The sequence below is a fragment of the Castanea sativa genome, chromosome 8 (assembly GCF_040712315.1).
Source record: "Castanea sativa cultivar Marrone di Chiusa Pesio chromosome 8, ASM4071231v1".
Classification (NCBI taxonomy): domain Eukaryota; kingdom Viridiplantae; phylum Streptophyta; class Magnoliopsida; order Fagales; family Fagaceae; genus Castanea; species Castanea sativa.
Window position 1 is genome coordinate 47881572 of NC_134020.1, and position 17417 is coordinate 47898988.

At 33.1% G+C, this 17417-nt stretch overlaps 1 protein-coding gene across 1 annotated transcript; it reads left to right on the forward strand.

Moving 5' to 3' along the window:
• The first annotated feature begins 256 nt into the window (after positions 1-256).
• LOC142606450 (putative E3 ubiquitin-protein ligase LIN-1) lies at positions 257-7296 on the forward strand. The gene is made up of 8 exons (XM_075777799.1): positions 257-1954; positions 2634-2924; positions 3026-3053; positions 3145-3793; positions 4474-4618; positions 4845-5105; positions 5710-6019; positions 6836-7296. The coding sequence occupies exons 1-8, from the start codon at positions 257-259 to the stop codon at positions 6952-6954; spliced, it is 3501 nt and encodes a 1166-aa protein (XP_075633914.1). The 3' UTR covers positions 6955-7296.
• The last annotated feature ends 10121 nt before the right edge of the window (positions 7297-17417 follow it).

Below are 17417 nucleotides of genomic sequence, written 5' to 3' on the forward strand. Positions count from 1 at the left end.
ATGGATTAAACCTTCATTGCAATAAATCTGCTTGTAGTTAGTCTTAAATGAATAATTTCAAGATGATATTTTTCTTCCTTACATTTGGTAGCAAAATTTGACCCTGTCTGGATGTTCTTGGTTAATAAACATTCTTTCATATAAAGAAGAGATTTAATATCAATTCACGTGTGTATGCATGTATTTTTCATAGTACTATTCATTCATCTTTCCTAGTGGATCTGGTGTAGAGGTCGAGGTTCTAATATCAGTGGAAATGGCATCATCTTTGGAGGAGCTTCTTGCAGAGGAAGGGTTTAAAAGAAGATCAATGAATAGGTCAAGTTCATCCTCCAATGCAGTTGGTGCACGTATGTCATTCTACACTTTCCGAGATTCAGTCAAGAGTGATTTGACATTGGATCATAGGAGTAGGACAGTCAGCGCAAGGTCTGATGTAGCTCGATACAGTTCAAGAAGGGAATCATCATCAAGTGAAGATGTTAGGGATCCAAGACCTAGGGATAATCCAGTTAGAAAAGAGAAAAATGACGAAAAATTGACAAAAGAAACTAGGGAGAGACTTTTTAGAGATATAAACAAAGGTAAAGGAATTAGTGCTAATTTATCAAAAGATATGCCACGAAATGAAATAGATGAGGTTGGTAAGCATAATACTGAGAGATTTAGGGATATATATTCCAATAAAATGTATAGGTCAGAGGTAGGGAAAGATAAGCATTCTATTGGAGCCAGGGAAAAGGAAGTACACAAAGAGAGGTTAGGTATGCAGACAAAAGTTGACAAGAGGCATGACTACAATTTGAGAATACAGCTGCTTGGACATATGAGTTTAATTGCTAACAAGAAGAAAAGCATTAAAAAGCCCACAACCTCTTATAACAGATCTAATAGGGGTTCAGAGAATAGTAAAAGCTTTAAAGATAATCATGTACAACTAATTTCTGAACCTGCTATTGATGAAGTTGCTATCCAAGCCATAGTTTCCATCCTAAATGGATATATCAAACGCTTTCTAAATGATGAAGATTTTCGGACAATGCTCCGACACAACTGCTACTCTTCCCTTATTAATTTTGAACTTGAACAAGGGCAAAGTACTGAGAGCAAAGTCATAGCCTGCCTTGAGAAAGCAATTGAAACAGTAGAAAAAGCTGCTGAGGACTCTTCAAGTGCTAAGGACTTGAAAAAGGCTTCGTTTCAGCTGAGTGCGATTTCGGGGTTAAATTCAAATAATTTGAAGGATGGGTTCACATCTGAAATTCCTACTGCAAAGTTGTCAGCTTGTGCTCATCTCTACCTGAGTGTAATATATAAATTACAGAAGAAAGACAGGTTTTCAGCACAGCATCTTTTGCAAGTATTTTGTGGTTCACCTTTTCAGGCACGAACAATATTGTTGCCTGAACTATGGGACTATCTGTTTCTTCCACATCTTTCACATTTGAAGTATTGGTACAACAAAGAAGCTGATTCTCTAGCAGATGCACTAAGAAGGACAAGGAAACTGAAGCTTCTTGAAAAAGTGTATAATGAGATTCTGGATTCTGGTACTTACCAGTTTGCAGTTTACTACAAGGATTGGCTCACAGAAGGGGTTGAAGCTCCTTCCGTTCCTTCCATTGACATCCCATCAGCCTCTCTTTGGGGAGCTCGGCAGGGAAGTTCATTTAGTCATTCTTCAGAGTTATCTAGTTCAAGGGGTCCATTCTCTCCTCAGCCTATGGTCAGCAAAAGACTGTATGATGCTGTGTTTAGCTCTTCCACTAAAGCAGGAGTTAATGAAGCTGAAGATAGTGGGGAGGCAGAGAATATTGATGATTGTACAAGAAGTATTGGCGATTCTGATCTCGTTAAAGAAACATTAACGTACTCTTCTGAAGCAATTAAATATTCAGATCAAGATCTTGAAGAAGATTCATACAAGAGTGTGCTGGATGATTCATTCCTTTCTGTGAGTGACTTTTTTTAACGCCATTGTCTTTAATTCTTTTTCTTTACATTATTTCTATTTTAGATAATAAGAAATTATGAATGGATCCTTTCAACAAGCACATAAAACAACATTTAAGGAGTATCTCGTTTGCCTACTTTAAAATGTGAATATCTTTTTGTTTTTTTGGTAAAAAAATTATGACTTTTTCTTTAACAGCTTTCGGAGTGTTTAGCATTGCTACCTTTTATTTTCTCTTGTACTATAATCTGCTTCACGTGATGCATACTTACCTGCCATTTTGCCACAAATAATCTAAAGGAACTGCAGGAATTTTGTATTAGTGAAAGATATTATGAAGTCTGCCCATCAGAAAAGTTTTGTGCTAGTTTCTGGTCATTTTTAGGTTGATTTCTGTTGTCAGTTGCTTGGCTATTGCAGTTTTCCCTAAATGTCAAGATGGTACATAATAAATCATTTTGCATGTTATTCTATGATTGATAGATGTCAGCATCCTTGGTTCTCTGTCTACTAACTGCTATATTGGCAGATATGAGATAATATTTCTTCAACAAATAATGATCGTCTCATCAAATTTCACTTCTCTTTTTACATGCAAGAAAGATCTCTCTCTCTGTCTCTCTCAAACATACACGGACAGAGTAAGTTAATGCTCACAAGAAGCTTTACATTTTTGTAGGAAACTGAACTCTCATCGGCGGCTGATGAAGGATGGATGTTGCATGGGTTGAGTGCTTCACCGAAAAGTAATCTTGATGATGAATTTGGTGACTCTACTATATGGCAGCAAACCACAGGCAATATCAAAATGCCTCATGCAGAAGCGCACACAAAAGACATAGATGAGCTTACACTCAAAAGCCTAGCAAAATCTATTTTTGAACTGCAACAAAGTGAATGTTCTGTTGATCTTTGTGCTTCTTCTCTTTCCAATTCTAGTGAGGCATCAACTTCCTGCTCAGTTGTAAATGTACTGAATTCTCAACCGTTTCTATTTCATAGCTATGTTCTCATTGTTCAGTTTTTAGTTTCTGATAGTTACTTCATTAACTTATTGTCTTTTAAGGGCAGCCAATCAGAATAAGTTCCTCTCTTCAGGGTGAGTTAAAAGGTACTCTTTTTTAGGAAAGATCCTCCTTTCAAACTAAAAATTTTAATCCATTGTTAACTTTTTCATTTTCTTGGCACAGAGTTACAAGAAAGCCATGAATACTTTGATGAACTTTCTTTTTTCTCAAGCATTCCTCAAGACTTCATTTGCCCACTTACTGGACAGTTGTTTGAAGATCCAGTGACCCTACAGACAGGTCAAACCTTTGAACGAGTGGCTGCCAAGGCATGGTTTGATAAGGGAAACAGAACATGTCCAGTAACAGGAACAACTTTGGAATATGTTGCTGTGCCACTTACCAATTTTGTTCTGAAGCGTGTAATTGACAATTGGAGATTGGAATATTGTAGGCATCTCTTGGATTTTTCCTCTCAAGTAATGGAAAACTCAGGAGAACATGGTCTTAAACACTTGGATGAAACTGTTATTGTCATATTAGAGCAGCTTCTCACAGCTTTCAGTGAAGAGGGGAAAAGAACAAATGCCAAACATCTTATATCACTTGGTGGCTTGCATTTTCTTCTTCAAAGGTTCGAATTGGGAAAGATGGAGGAGAAAGCACATGCAGTAGCACTATTGTCCTATTGTATTGAAGCAGATGCAAGTTGCAGAAATCGGATAGCAAGAAATATTAACAAACGGTGTCTTCTGGAGCTACTTCAGAGCAAGCAGGTTAAGATGATAACGAATGCAGTGTCATTGTTAACTGAACTGGTTTGCCTTGAAAGGTGTGTAACTTTTAATTGTTGGTAGTCAATTTTGCCAGAGCCTTTTTGGTTGCTTCTTTATCACCTTGCTTCTTATTGGTTATGTAAATGTCCCCTTCTTGTTTTATGATTTGCACTGCCATTTTATCATGTCAACGATTATTGTGCTCCTGTAATGACAAGAAACATCAATGGGGATTTAGTAAAGACACATTTGAAAGGGAAGTTCTAAACATGGACTAATGACTGAATTAGATTTCTTAGTATGCATTTAATATGGAAATTAAGGATCATATAAATCTAAAATTGATCAGTTGTCCTGGTTTCAAAGTTTCTATTAAGTTTTAACAAATTTGTAGAATTGTTATTGAATGAAAAGTTGAAATTGATAACATGGTAGGGAAACATGTACCTAGAAATGTTCTTGAGTAAAAACAAACATAGCACTACATGACCTTAATTGGTTTTAAATTACATACACATAGTCTAGAAGTATTTTCTGGAAGTTAAAACCTTTTGACAACAGTAAAAAAAAAAAATTTGATGAAAGAAATTTCAGTTGAAATATTAATTGATACAAGGCATCGCATACTTTGACCTGATATATTATTAGGTCTCTTCTTTAGGGCTCTGCCTGTGTGCTAATTAATGCGTGCCAAGTTTGGAGTGGTTGTTGAAGCATGTGGTCTTTGTCATTGCAGGAGGAAAGATGCTAATTTATTTGTGAGTGGCTTGCTGAATGAAGGGATAGTGAATACCCTGCATATTCTACTTTTTTATCTTCAGAGTTCTCCAAAGGAGCACAGGCCTCTGGTTGCTGTACTTCTGTTACACTTGGATCTTCTGGTATGCTCCTATAGTTCACAGAGGTTTTTTTTTTCCCCTAAGTTTAATCTTTGTTCTCTGCAATTTCTTTCTTATTTCTATGTCAATTGCTTTGATTCTGACCTGAAAACTTTGGCCAAGTTAATATGAACCTGAAAATACTCTCTATATATAGTTGGACTGTGTGGATATTTTCTGTGTCTGAGGGCTTAAAAAAATGTTGGCTGAGACAACCGGGTGGTTGCAGGCAGAACCTCAGAAACAAAGCATATATAGAGAGGAGGCAATTGATGCCATTGTAATGGCTCTTGAAGATAGCTTAGTAAATAAGAAAGTTCGAGAAAAGTGTTGCAGAGCACTTCATATCTTAGGAGGGCGTTTTTCATTCTCTGGGAAGTTGTTGACAGAGAGTTGGATCCTAAAGCAAACGGGATTTGAAGATAGCTGTGAAGTGAATTCTCTTGAAAATGAAGATGAGAATTTATTAGTCGATGACACTATTTCATGGGTACAGTTTTTCTTTAATTGCTAATGATACTTGTCCAGGTTTTCTTATTATCTGTTTTTTCATATATTCTTTACAGTTGAAGGTAATTTTTACCATAAGATTAAATAAAATTTCCTAAATCTTGACCCCTATGTAAGGTTAAGCTGGATCTAAATTGTTAACTTATTCTCTCATCTCAAACTGGTCATGAAGTGCATGCTATAATGCATATCAAAATCAACCTATAAATGGTTCTTTATAGCCGTCCAATTTAATGAAAGACTTTGTAATCCACCATGGTGGGGGGAGAAGGAGAGAACTCTTGTTTATAATGGAAAAATGAATTTGAAGGCAATAGAGCTGATTTGGCATTTCTTTCAACATAGTATTTCTCTTATACATGTCTCCACCTGCACAAAATTGTTTTGACAGTCTATTATTAAACTGGATCTACTGTAGAAATTTGGAAGAATCTTTAATCTTAAAATTTAATTAGAAGTCAAATTTTATAGTAAACTTGAGCCTTAACTTGTGAATTACATATTTAAATGGCAATAAACTTATAAACTTGCAATCTTTTAAATGGTCACTTATAGTATTCTTTTGTATTCTGATTCAAATATAGGATGATGAAGAGCAGGAGAATGAAGAGTGGTTGAGGAACTTGTCGGTAGCACTGCTTAGTAATGGGAAAAAGTCACTCTTAGACACCATTTCTAAATGTTTAGCCTCTGGAAATTTGGACATGGTAAGGGTCTGCCTAACAACCATGGCATGGTTGAGCTGTGCACTTCCTTCACTACCTGATGCTGAGTTCCAGCTATCTGCCTTCTCATCTCTCATCTCTGGGCTGAAAGAAAGTCTAGAGAAAGGTGAGAAGATTGAGCATAAGATCCTTGCATCAATGTGTCTGCTCAATTTCAGCAAAATCTCAGGTTAGCCCCTTATAATCACAAATAATTTTTATAATTGAACTTACATCTGAAATAGAAAAAAGAATCTGTTCATACACAATTTATTGTAATGATGCTAGTGTCCAAGTGCACAACAGTTGCTTCTAGGAATCCTTCTATTTATTTTGAGAGGTACTTCTTAGCATCAGTTATTAGGAAAGAAACTATTGATCACCTTGTCCTTTCTTTTACAGTCATATAGTTTGTCAATGGGTCCTAATATTTTAGGATCTTGTTGTATGATGTTTTTTTTTTTTTAATTTTAATTTTTTATCTTACAGGCATTACGCTATTTTTTCTCCTGTGTATTTAGGTGTTAAATTCATATTCATATATGTGTGTTCACATCCATATCAATGCATATTCTTGTGGTGCATTAACTTGTGCATAATCCAAACTAGATGGGCACACTTAAGGATTCTAAATCCAGAATGGTTGATCTGGATCAGTAATTTGCCCACTCCAACTTAAAGAAATTTTTTTTTCCTACTCTCAACTAGCTTACAATCATTTTTATCATATTATTTTTCACCACTTATCTCTCCTAGGTGGTGGCTAGTGAGGTCCCAAGTTTCTAGCTGAGAAGAACACACGGCATATTTGTACCTTTTTTAGAATAATGGTTAAACAAATAAATGTACCATTTCCTAATAGGTTAAACTTTGGAGATAAGTGATATTTTTCATGGTATTTGCTGAGCATGTGATTCTAAGTTTGAATCATGTAAGAATTTATCAGACTTATTTGCAGAATGTAGTGCAGCTTTAGTCAATGCATAAAACTTTTGGTCTGTTGCAGAATGCAGAGTTCTTTTGATGACAATTGCAGATGAGATTGCAGCTCCTCTAAGAAGCCTAGCTGAAGTAACATGGACTGCGAAGCAGCTATATGCGAATATATCTGGAGAAGATCTGTAATCTGATAGGAAAGATGATTTACTTTTTTGGCAAATACCAGCAATTTCTGAGGTTTCCAGCATTCTTGGTATTCTGGCCTTGGGTGATGATCTTAGCATTATATATCACCCTTCACAAAAGTTGCATTGCTTGAACATATATATATATATATGTGTGTGTGTGTGTGTCTATATATATATATATATATATATATAATGCTGCTTAGAATCTCCTCAGTTTTGCATTAGAGTGAATTTTTTTGGAGGAAAGAGTCACATCCTGGAAAGGTCATTGACATATTAGAACATAAGAGTGACATTTCAGGGTCCCTCAAAAAAAAAAAAAAAAAAAAAAAAAAAAAAAAAAATATATATATATATATATATATATATATATATATATATATATATATATAACAAAGATTTTTTGTTTTTTTGTTTTTAAGACTTTATTGATTTGTAAGTTTTATTTGGGTTCAAGAGGGGTTGGTGATCGATGTAGTAGATAGAAATATGAGTCCAGCTGATTGAAGCTGATTGTATTATCCTTGTTCTATTTGTTTGGTAGTATTAACTTTAGGCCTGGTTTAGGATTAGCAAAGGGTTAGTATTCTATGAATACCTTTAAATGATCACATTGTAATATAGTGAGTCCAATGGTAATTATGTAGTCGTTTAAGGCTTTCCGTTGTGGACGTAGACAATTTATCCTTTGTGTTCTATCTCTCTTTCATCTCCTTTTTTTTATAATTATTTTTATATTTTAACATGCTTCCTATTAGAGTTACTTTTCTGTGGCTTCTATTAACATGCTATTAGAAACTGCAAGTAATGATTTAACTGAATTTAGTTTAGAAATAGGAGCAAAAGTATCCTCAAAATCAAAACCATTCTTGAGTAAAGTCCTTGGCATTTGACAACCGAGTGAGTTTTGAAGCGCTTCACTGATCCATTACTCGAGTCTTGATTTTATAGACCCGATTGCTGACATACCGCGAGGCAAATCCATCATTTTTCAACTCTCAAATGTGGGTTTTGTGTAAGGCATCAAGTTAATTCAATACAATTTTCTGCCAAAGAGAATTAGTACAGTTTTGTGTGGACACTTTTTGTACCCAGGGAAACTTTCTTTTGTTCCACATCGCCAAGAGCTTCTCCCACTTTCTCCTTTAATAACTGATGGTACACTACTCTTTTCAGCTCAGGCTTATAAGAGAGAAAGTGGGAGAAGCTCTTGGCGATGTGGGACAAAATAAAGTTTTCAAGGAGTACGAAATCAGTTTTCTTGAAGTACAAAAAGTGTCCACACATAATTTATGATGGCAGATGGTTAACATACGCAACTAATTTTATTAATTAATCACACTTATTTTCTTTGTTTTTCTCTTTTAAACTTTTTCGTGATGTGTTTACCAAAATATATTTTTGCGCCAATTCCACTCATGTTCAAATGATCAAATATTCCCCTTGTTTACACTTGCAAATATAAGTGTTCATGATAGTTGAGAAACAATACAATAATCTCTATTTAATTACAATGCCTTCAAAAATTTTCTTTTGCCTATTTTCATTTTTTTAAAAAGCAACTAAAATTGCTCAAGTAACACTGTTTTTTTTTTTTTTTTTTTTGGGGAAAAATGGGCTTTTGCCTTTATTTTATTTTTTTAAAAATTTAGCATAATGTTTCTATTTTGAAGTTATTAAACACCGTGTCTCTGTTTTTAAACTATCGAGTTCCACTTGTAACTAAATTTTTTTAAAATTGAGTTTCAAAATAAAAATACGGTGCTTAATAGATTCAAAACAGGAACATTGCGCTAGATTTTTTACAAAATAAGAACAAAAGTCCATTTTTCCCCTGTTTTTTCTCCTTCTCGTTTAATGAAGATATAATTTACAGTGGTTGATGCTGCCAATTTTATTTATTAATCATAAGTATTATTTTTCTTTTTCTCATTCGGACTTTTCAATGACGTGGTAATGGAAGTTCATTTTTCATGTCAATTCCACTCATGTTCAAACAGTTCTAATAAAGAATGAAATCAGTTTGTTGTAAGCTTCAAGTTTCGACGGTGAATTGTTGACTTGAAAAAGAAAATGACCCTTATGAACGAATAATGCTTTTATGAATGATGAATCACCTCAAGTTCAATAATCTTTTCTTCTTAAAATATGCTGAGCATTGAATCCCCTTATTTATAGTTGTTTTTAGAGGACCCTTATTTATAGTTAGAAAAAGAAATTTCATGATTGTCAAGAAAAAACGCAATAGTCTCTATTTAATTTCAATGCCCTTTTAAAAGAAAAGAAAAGGAAAAACTGTTTCCTCTCTTTTCATTTTAAAATCAGGTAAATTGGCTCAAGATGGCATTGTTTTTTTTTTAAATTGATTTTTTGTGGTTCATTTTTTCCTTTTTATTAAATGAAGATACAACTAATAATGGTTAATGCCGCCAATTTTATTAATTAATCATACTTATTCTATTTTTTTTCTCTCTTGGACTATTTTTTATAACATAGTTATGGAAGTTCATTTTCAAACCAATTCCACTCATAATCAACAATCTTTTCTTCTTATAATATTCTTATAAATTGAATCCCCTTATTTATACTAAGAAAATGAAATGTTCATGATTGTGAAGAAACAACACAATAGTCACCACTTAATTATAATGCATTTTTCTTACTTAAAAAAAAAAAATCTTTCCTCCTCTTATTTTTAAAAGATGGCATTGATTTCCCCCCCTTTTTATAAATATATAATTAATGATGGTTAACACCACCAATTTTATTAATTAATTATACTTATTCTCTTTGTTTTCTTCTTTCAGACTTTTTGAAGACGTGGTTATGGAAGTTTATTTTCACGTCAATTTCACTTATGTTCAACAATCTCTTTGTTAACACACACACAAAAAAAAAAAAAAAAAAAAAAACTCTTCCCCGGCTCCCTCCCCTAGTAATATGCTTGTAAGAACAAATCCCCTTATTTATAATTAGGAAAATAAATGTTTATGATTGTGAAGAAACAACAAAATAGTCATTAATTAATTACAATGAGTACTAATATATATATATATGATTTTCTTTGTTCTCTCTCTTTTTTTTTTTTTTTTTTTTAAGGAGGATATAAGTAATGGTCGTTAGCCCAGTCAATCTTATAAACTAATCATATTTATTTTCTTCTCTTTTTCCCTTTTTTTTTGGTTCTCTCTCATTTTAATGAAAATATAACTAATGGTTGTTAGCGCTGCCAATTTTATTAATTAATCATATTTATTCTCTTTTGAACTTTTCCATGATGTGGTTATGGAAGTTTATTTTCGCGCCAATTCCACTCATGTTCACCGACCTTTTCTTCTTATGATATGCTTAGAAGAGCATCGAATCCTCTTATTTACCCTTAGAAAAAGAAATGTTCATAATTATCAAGAAAAACACAGCAATTGAATTTATAACACAATTCAAATTATACACACAAATATATATTTTTTCCAAGAAAGTTAAAAGATGTTCTATTAAATTCTCTAGAGTTCATAACTTTAGCACATCATAAGTTTCAAATAGCTGAACACCAAGAACAGCTCTAATGCATAAATAAAAAGTTTTAAACAGGCAAACACTAAGAACAACTCAGGAAATTATTTAGTACTTTTGGAGTACAATAAATATATATTCCATTCTCTCACATAATTGTGAGTCTTACTAATTAAATTCATGCTTAGATCCACAATTCATGTGAGAGGGGAGAATGCACATTTATAATTATCTAATAATTTTTCGAACAACTCTAATGCATAAACAAAATAAAGTTCTAGATAGGCAAACACCGAGAACAACTCTAATACATCAATGAGGTTAATCCATCAGCTCCAAAGGCTCATCCTTTACAACAGCAATTATGCCCTTCTTGTCTGGTAATGCTGAAAGTGCAACCTGTTCTTGCATCTCAGCCTTGTCTTTCTCTTCAGCCTCCTTAGAAGTCATTGTTGCATCTTTCTCTTCATCCTCCACGGAATCCACTTTTGCTCCCTCATCTTCAACCTCCTCAGAATCCATTTTTGCTTTCTTAGGCACATTCTTTTGCTTGGGACGATTTTTCCTTGGTGGTAAATCAAAGGACACAGGCACTACAGTAAGTGCATCACCCACCTGGACAAGACGCAGATTTTTCCTCCTGTATTTGGCTATTTGTCTTTTTCTCTTCTCAGCCCTACTTTCATCCTTGTAATGAGTTCCCACGTGAGCTGCAAATAGTTGTGATGTATTGAACACAGACTTGCATTTTGGGCATGTGTATGGACCATATTTCTTGCAAGGGAGGCTATGAATGCGGCCGTCATCTTCACTTTCATTATCATCATTGTCATCAGAATCATCAGAAACAGCATTTGCTGTATCAGCTGACTGGTTTTGCGAAATGGTATCATTTGGTGGTTGGTTTTCCTTGGGATCTTGATCCATTGTGTTTGGCACATATGAATTCAGTGGTTCAGCATCAAGAACCTCTTTGACTTTGCCCTTATGATCAGAATGTTCATCTTCTTCAATAAGCTGGAGTGTAGCTTTCCTTGGTTGGTTTTGAAAATTATAACTAGGGTTATAGAATTGGTTTTGCACATTGCTACCAAAAACTGGTTGGTTTTGCATAAGGCTAGGATTATTGTAGCTAGGGTTTTGGTATTGGTTAAATTTCTGACTGTGACTTTGATAATAACTGGGGTGTTGGTATTGAAAAGGGTTTCGAAAATGATTACCCTGAGGGTCTCTCTCAGTGATCAATGGATGATTCACCTGCTGCTGGTTGGACATAGGAAAACGATTCAGGCTTTGGAAGTTGGGTTGTTGACCTTGGATGTGGATTAGATCATTTGGATTTGGAGGGCTGAAAAAACGATCCCTAGTTGAGTTTGCAGTTAGAAGTTGAGTTGTCCTATACTCAGCGATACTCATCTCAGATTGATGAACAACAGGAGCTTGGTTTTGGACTGGAAAATAGTCAACAACACTATGGACTTGTACCCTTTGTGGTGTCACATAGGTTCTTCTCACTTCAGTCACTGTTGGACACAGACCAAGTTGGCCGAAACCCAGTTGGCCTAGACTATTAGTACTTGGCTGATTCACATGAGAAATCATCTCATGTTGACCCAGGCCAAGTTGGCCTAGACTATTAGTACTAGGCCGATTCACATGGGGAACCATTTCATTTTGACCCAGACCAAGTTGGCCTAGACCAGGAGCACTTGGCTGGTTCACATGGGAAGTGAACTCACGGTTTTGGTGAAGCCCAATGGAGGGGTTATTAGCATTATTGGTACCACCCATTAGCTGATGAGAACTAAAGAGTCCACCACCTTGCTGCACAAGGTTATTGAGGCCAAAATTCGATTGTTGTGAAAACAATTGGCCATGATCAATGGAATTGTTTTGAAAGCCTAAACCAATTTGGTTAGACTGGGAAGAATTGAAGTGCATCGACATGGTTGAGAGAGAGAGAGAGAGAGAGAGAGAGAGAGAGAGAAGGAAATTCAGGGTTGGCAAGAATGGTGAAAAGGGCTACCTTGTTGTGATGTACATTGGGTTAATGGACTCCCTTTTATAAAGAGGAGTGATACCTTTTTGAGGGATAGAAGTTTCACTAGGCCTTGCCATGTTAGTAAGACCACGTTAAAAAGTGCATATTTGACTAGCGAATAAGGCCAAAAAATGTTCATTGCCTCTTCAATGAGCGTATCTGGCCTTTTGAGAATAGATGGCAAGGAGTAATTGCACATTTCGAATGCCTAGCTTTTAACGCCCATGCATGGGCTGGCATTGGCTTTTGCATTGTGAGATTTAATGAGTGTATCCTCAAAGAGGTGAAAAAGTAATTAATTTTAATAATGAGTACCATGTAAATTAAAGGACTAAGGGTAAAAGTAAAGATGCATTTAATATGTTAAAAAATAAAATTTTAAAATATTTTTCATAAAATAGAGTCAATTTATATAGTACTCTTATATATAAAAAAAAAAAAAAAATTTATATATATATATATATATATATATTTTTTGATACACTTGCTTTGAATTTGTTTACATAAAGTGTATATGCCAATAGTTTTGTAGTGTAATGGTATAGTTTGCATTTTTTATTAAAAGAATTAAGGTTCGAATATACCATCTTTTAGTATTGTAACTATCAAAATATTAAAAAGAATTGTTGAAATATATATTTGAAGAATATTTAATGTAATTCATAATTAAACATTTAATATTCCTTAACAAGGATACATGTTAACAAGGCTCCATAATTAAATGCTTTAATTGCATTTAATTGTAGCATAATGTTTGGCACTAAACCTCATTTATAAGAGCTCTGATGGGATTCTACTAAAAGAAAAAAGAGCTCTAAATGAGATTGTATCACCTTAATATATTGTCACTTGATCTACTTGTGTTTAGTTCCAAACTAACTTGAAACTCTCTTCTAACCCATTATGTAGCGGTTTATAAGATTATATATATATATATATATATATATATATATATATATATATATATATATATATATATAATTTTAAAAAGTTACATATTCATTTAAAAATTCATATAATTAAAACTACACATGAACAATCTTTCCAACTGCTATGTAATAGGTTTGAGGAAGATAACTTTAAAGCGGTTTAGAGTTAAACTATCTCGTTATCAGTTATTTGGTCTAGAGTCAATATTTTATGACCTGTATTGATGCTTTTTGTACAGAGGCGTTGTAGGCTTTATGACAAATACAAGTTTTACTAAACTTTCTTTGGGCATGAGGGTTAGTTGGTTTGGACTTTTCGGTTATCAATTTACCCTATACAAATTAAATTGTTTCTAATATATAGAGCAATCCTAGCATGCAATGTCACTTGGTTTTAGGCCAAATTTTTGCAGAGTTACCATGGTAAGTGCTGGGATAGCTGGTACACTTCCATCTATAGAAAGCTTGAATGACTAACTCTAAGGGTAGTTAGTCTAAAGTCTAAACTAATAACTGAGTAGAAACTTAAAAAAAGGATGAGTAAGTTAATCCATTTGTAACAAATGTTTCAAATTAAATTTTAATCTCAATCTAATTTTATGTTTAACGTTCCTCAAATTTGAAATTATTTACAATCCATTTGAAACTAATGTAAGTTTGCTTAGAATTCTAAAACTTATTTTAGTTTAATACGAACTTTAATGAAAATTTTAGGACAAATGAAATTTAAACCTATAGTTTAGAGGTAGTTTCAAATTAAACCCCACACTTTTTAAAGTTTCAAGTTAAACCCTACACTTTATAAAACATTTAAATTCAAATTATTCACCTATTTACAAGTGACACCGTTAATGGAAATTATTTAAACAAACAATTCTATATGATTATTTCACACATGTACATTATTTCAATCCAACCTACATGACATCATTTGTTTAAGCATGAAAAAAAGGATTTATGATTTGAATTGAAATGTTATTGAAAGTGTAGGATTTAATTGAAACTTTTGAAATTACAAGGTTTATTTGAAACTACTCTTAAATTAATTATGAGATTTAAATCGTAATTTACCCAAAAGTTTATTGCAATACTGTGTTCCAAATTTTTTATAGAGAGTTTTAAGCCAGTTGCTCGGCAGAGATTGAACACCATATCTTTTATTCAACTATTATTGAATTTACCAGTTGAATTAAATGAAACCCACAAATGTTCCAAAAAACTAATTGTGCCTTTTATAGCTTTTCATATAACTTTTAATAATTCCTTTGCAAAATGTAATCACCATTTAAAAATTTATTATGTAATAATAACAAAAATTATGTTAAGAATTAGTAAGTATATAAATAGGTCAATAAATTATCTTATTTTTCTTACTAAAATGAAGCAATCCAATTTTGCATAGTCTACCAAATAATATCCTATGCATTTTTTTTTCTTCAAAAAAGGACAAATATTAAACAAAGAAAATCCATATAGTGTTCAATTTAGTATAATTATTTTGTAATCAGGACTACCATACTAGACCTACATCTTTATTATAATATATGAAAATATAATACATCAATGAATGGCAATAGATGTGTTTGTTTTATACCTCAAAATTAAATGATATGTATATTTTAAATTCTTTATCCTAATAATTGTAGATATATTACAAAGTCTAATCTTTAATCTCTAATTCAAAATTACTATAGTCTTGTAAAATTTTGCAATTATACAATGCGTTTTCTAGGATAATAGCTGAGTAATTCTTAATTGTTGTTTTAAAAAATAATGCATAGACACAACAAATTTAGCAGTTTTTTTTTTCACATAGGTGGTAGATTGTAATTGAGCAATGTTAGGGACACAAAAAAGTCTACAACTTTTGCCACAACTCATCATGTGACAATTTGTGAGTCGTGAAGGTGTGACCCACCATTTTACCTTCACCACTTACAAATCATCATGTAATGAACTGTGAAAAAAATTGTGAATTTTTTTGTATCCCTAGTACTTTCATTGCAGTTAATACAATGTCACTTATATTTACACTATTCACATCTTACCATTTTAATAGTCGTAAAATTTCTTGTGTATTTAAATTTATTGTGGTATTAAATGTACTATGTGTTTGTGTGCACAAATTCAAATTAAATTAGGCTTTCTATTATTTAATGACTTATTACATGTACTTTAATATGTGGGTTCCAGTTAAATCAATAGGTAAAGTCTTTGATGGTTGAATATGAGATCTGGAGTTCAATCTCCGCCTATATCAAAAACTGATTAGTGTTTTGGTCTGATGACAAAGAGCGCTTATCAGGAGTGGATGTTATTGGTTGAAACTCTCTAAAAAAAAAAAAAAAACTTTAATATAATTTATTTGTTCACTAACTCAGGGATCATGTAATTATAGCCTTATAGGCCCTATGACAATAAATGTAGCCATCTATAGAAACTTTGCGACTGTTACAATTGCACTTGCAATATATGGAGCCTTGATATGGTAAGTAATCAAGAGGCACAAAAAAGAATTTATGGAAATATATTGATGCCATATTCCAATGGAATTAAGGCTCTGGTTATAGGTTTCATCTTTCATGAGATAAGAACCATTTCATTTTGGTAGATCTTTTATTATTATTCTCATTACTTTTTGAGGTCAAAACGATATTTTGGTAGGTCTTTTATTAAAGCATTAATCATGTGTCATTAATTTTTTTTTTTTTATGTTTCATGTGCCATTATTAATATTTCATAAAACAAATTTAATATCTTTTTTTTTGAAAGACATATTTGATATCTTTGCCTGCATTAGTTACATGGAACACAAATTTATATTATAACTTGGAAATTCCCTCTTCGTATTAAATGAGAAGTGTCTCATGCATCAAGATATGCATCTCCCATTTATAGTATGTGGGTCATACAAAATTGTGGGGAACACCAACTATTAAAAGGAGGGTTTGAAAATTGACATACTATAAAAAGGAGGACGCAATGTTAAATGTCGATAATTATTGGTATTAAATGTATCATAGCCTCATGAGCCATGCCCATAGTTACGAATTAAAAATTGTTTCATATTGATACTAGGTCATGCCATCTTGTTTCATTTCTTCCATCTTCTCTACAAAAAGATACTTTTTAGGGAAAACTTTATTAAGTGGATAGTATTAAAATTAAAATCTTTTCGTTTTCAAAATTCTTATCTTTTTTTTTTTTGGACAATTCAATACACACACACACACACAATATCTAGGAGAGAGGAGATTTGAATTTGATTCTTCTTGTGAAGGAGAGCATATAATATGATTGAATTATAAGGATAGTTTCTTATAGGGATGACAATTTTTCCTTGCCCCGCCTCGCCCCGCTTAAGCCGCCCCTCGCCGCTTCGCCCGCGTGGGTTTTCCTCGCCACACAAATGTGTGGGCCAGGGATGGGGCAAGATTTTAGCCCTGCACTACGGGGCGGGGCGAGGTGGGGTGGGGATGGATTTAGACCTTTTAGACCCACTCCGCCCCGCCCCTCCCCGTCCTTGCCCCGCCCTGCATTGCTAATGGTTATAATTGTAAATTTTTTATTTCCAAAAGCCCTACTATTTAACAAACATATCAATATTAGCTTATTTTATCCTACTCAATGTGAATCTTTGCATTTATTTTGTTATGTGTTATACTATGAGATTTTTGTTTTTTATTTTTTATTTATGATTGTCTAGTTAAACACTTGGATATATTTTTCAATTTTTTCTAAAAATCGATTTGCTTTGATGGGATGAATTTAATTATAATTTCAAGTTTATTTTTTATTAATGAAATAGGTTTCATTAAAAAAATTGTATTAGTTGTAGGGCAAGTTAACAAAAAGTAGAATTTTACGGGGTGGGGTTGGGTTTTGTGGGGCCCCAAGGGACAAGGATGGGGTGAGAAAGTTTTTCCCGTCAGGTGGGGTGGGGCGGGGACGGGGCAAAACAAAACCATGCGGGGCGGG

Bases quoted from the DNA above. Each gene is read 5' to 3' on its own strand.
- LOC142606450 (XM_075777799.1), top strand. From the start codon at position 257: ATGGCATCATCTTTGGAGGAGCTTCTTGCAGAGGAAGGGTTTAAAAGA. The intron at 2,925-3,025 runs GTACTGAATTCT...TTTTAAGGGCAG, and splicing joins CTTCCTGCTCAGTTGTAAAT to CCAATCAGAATAAGTTCCTC. The intron at 3,054-3,144 runs GTGAGTTAAAAG...TTCTTGGCACAG, and splicing joins AATAAGTTCCTCTCTTCAGG to AGTTACAAGAAAGCCATGAA.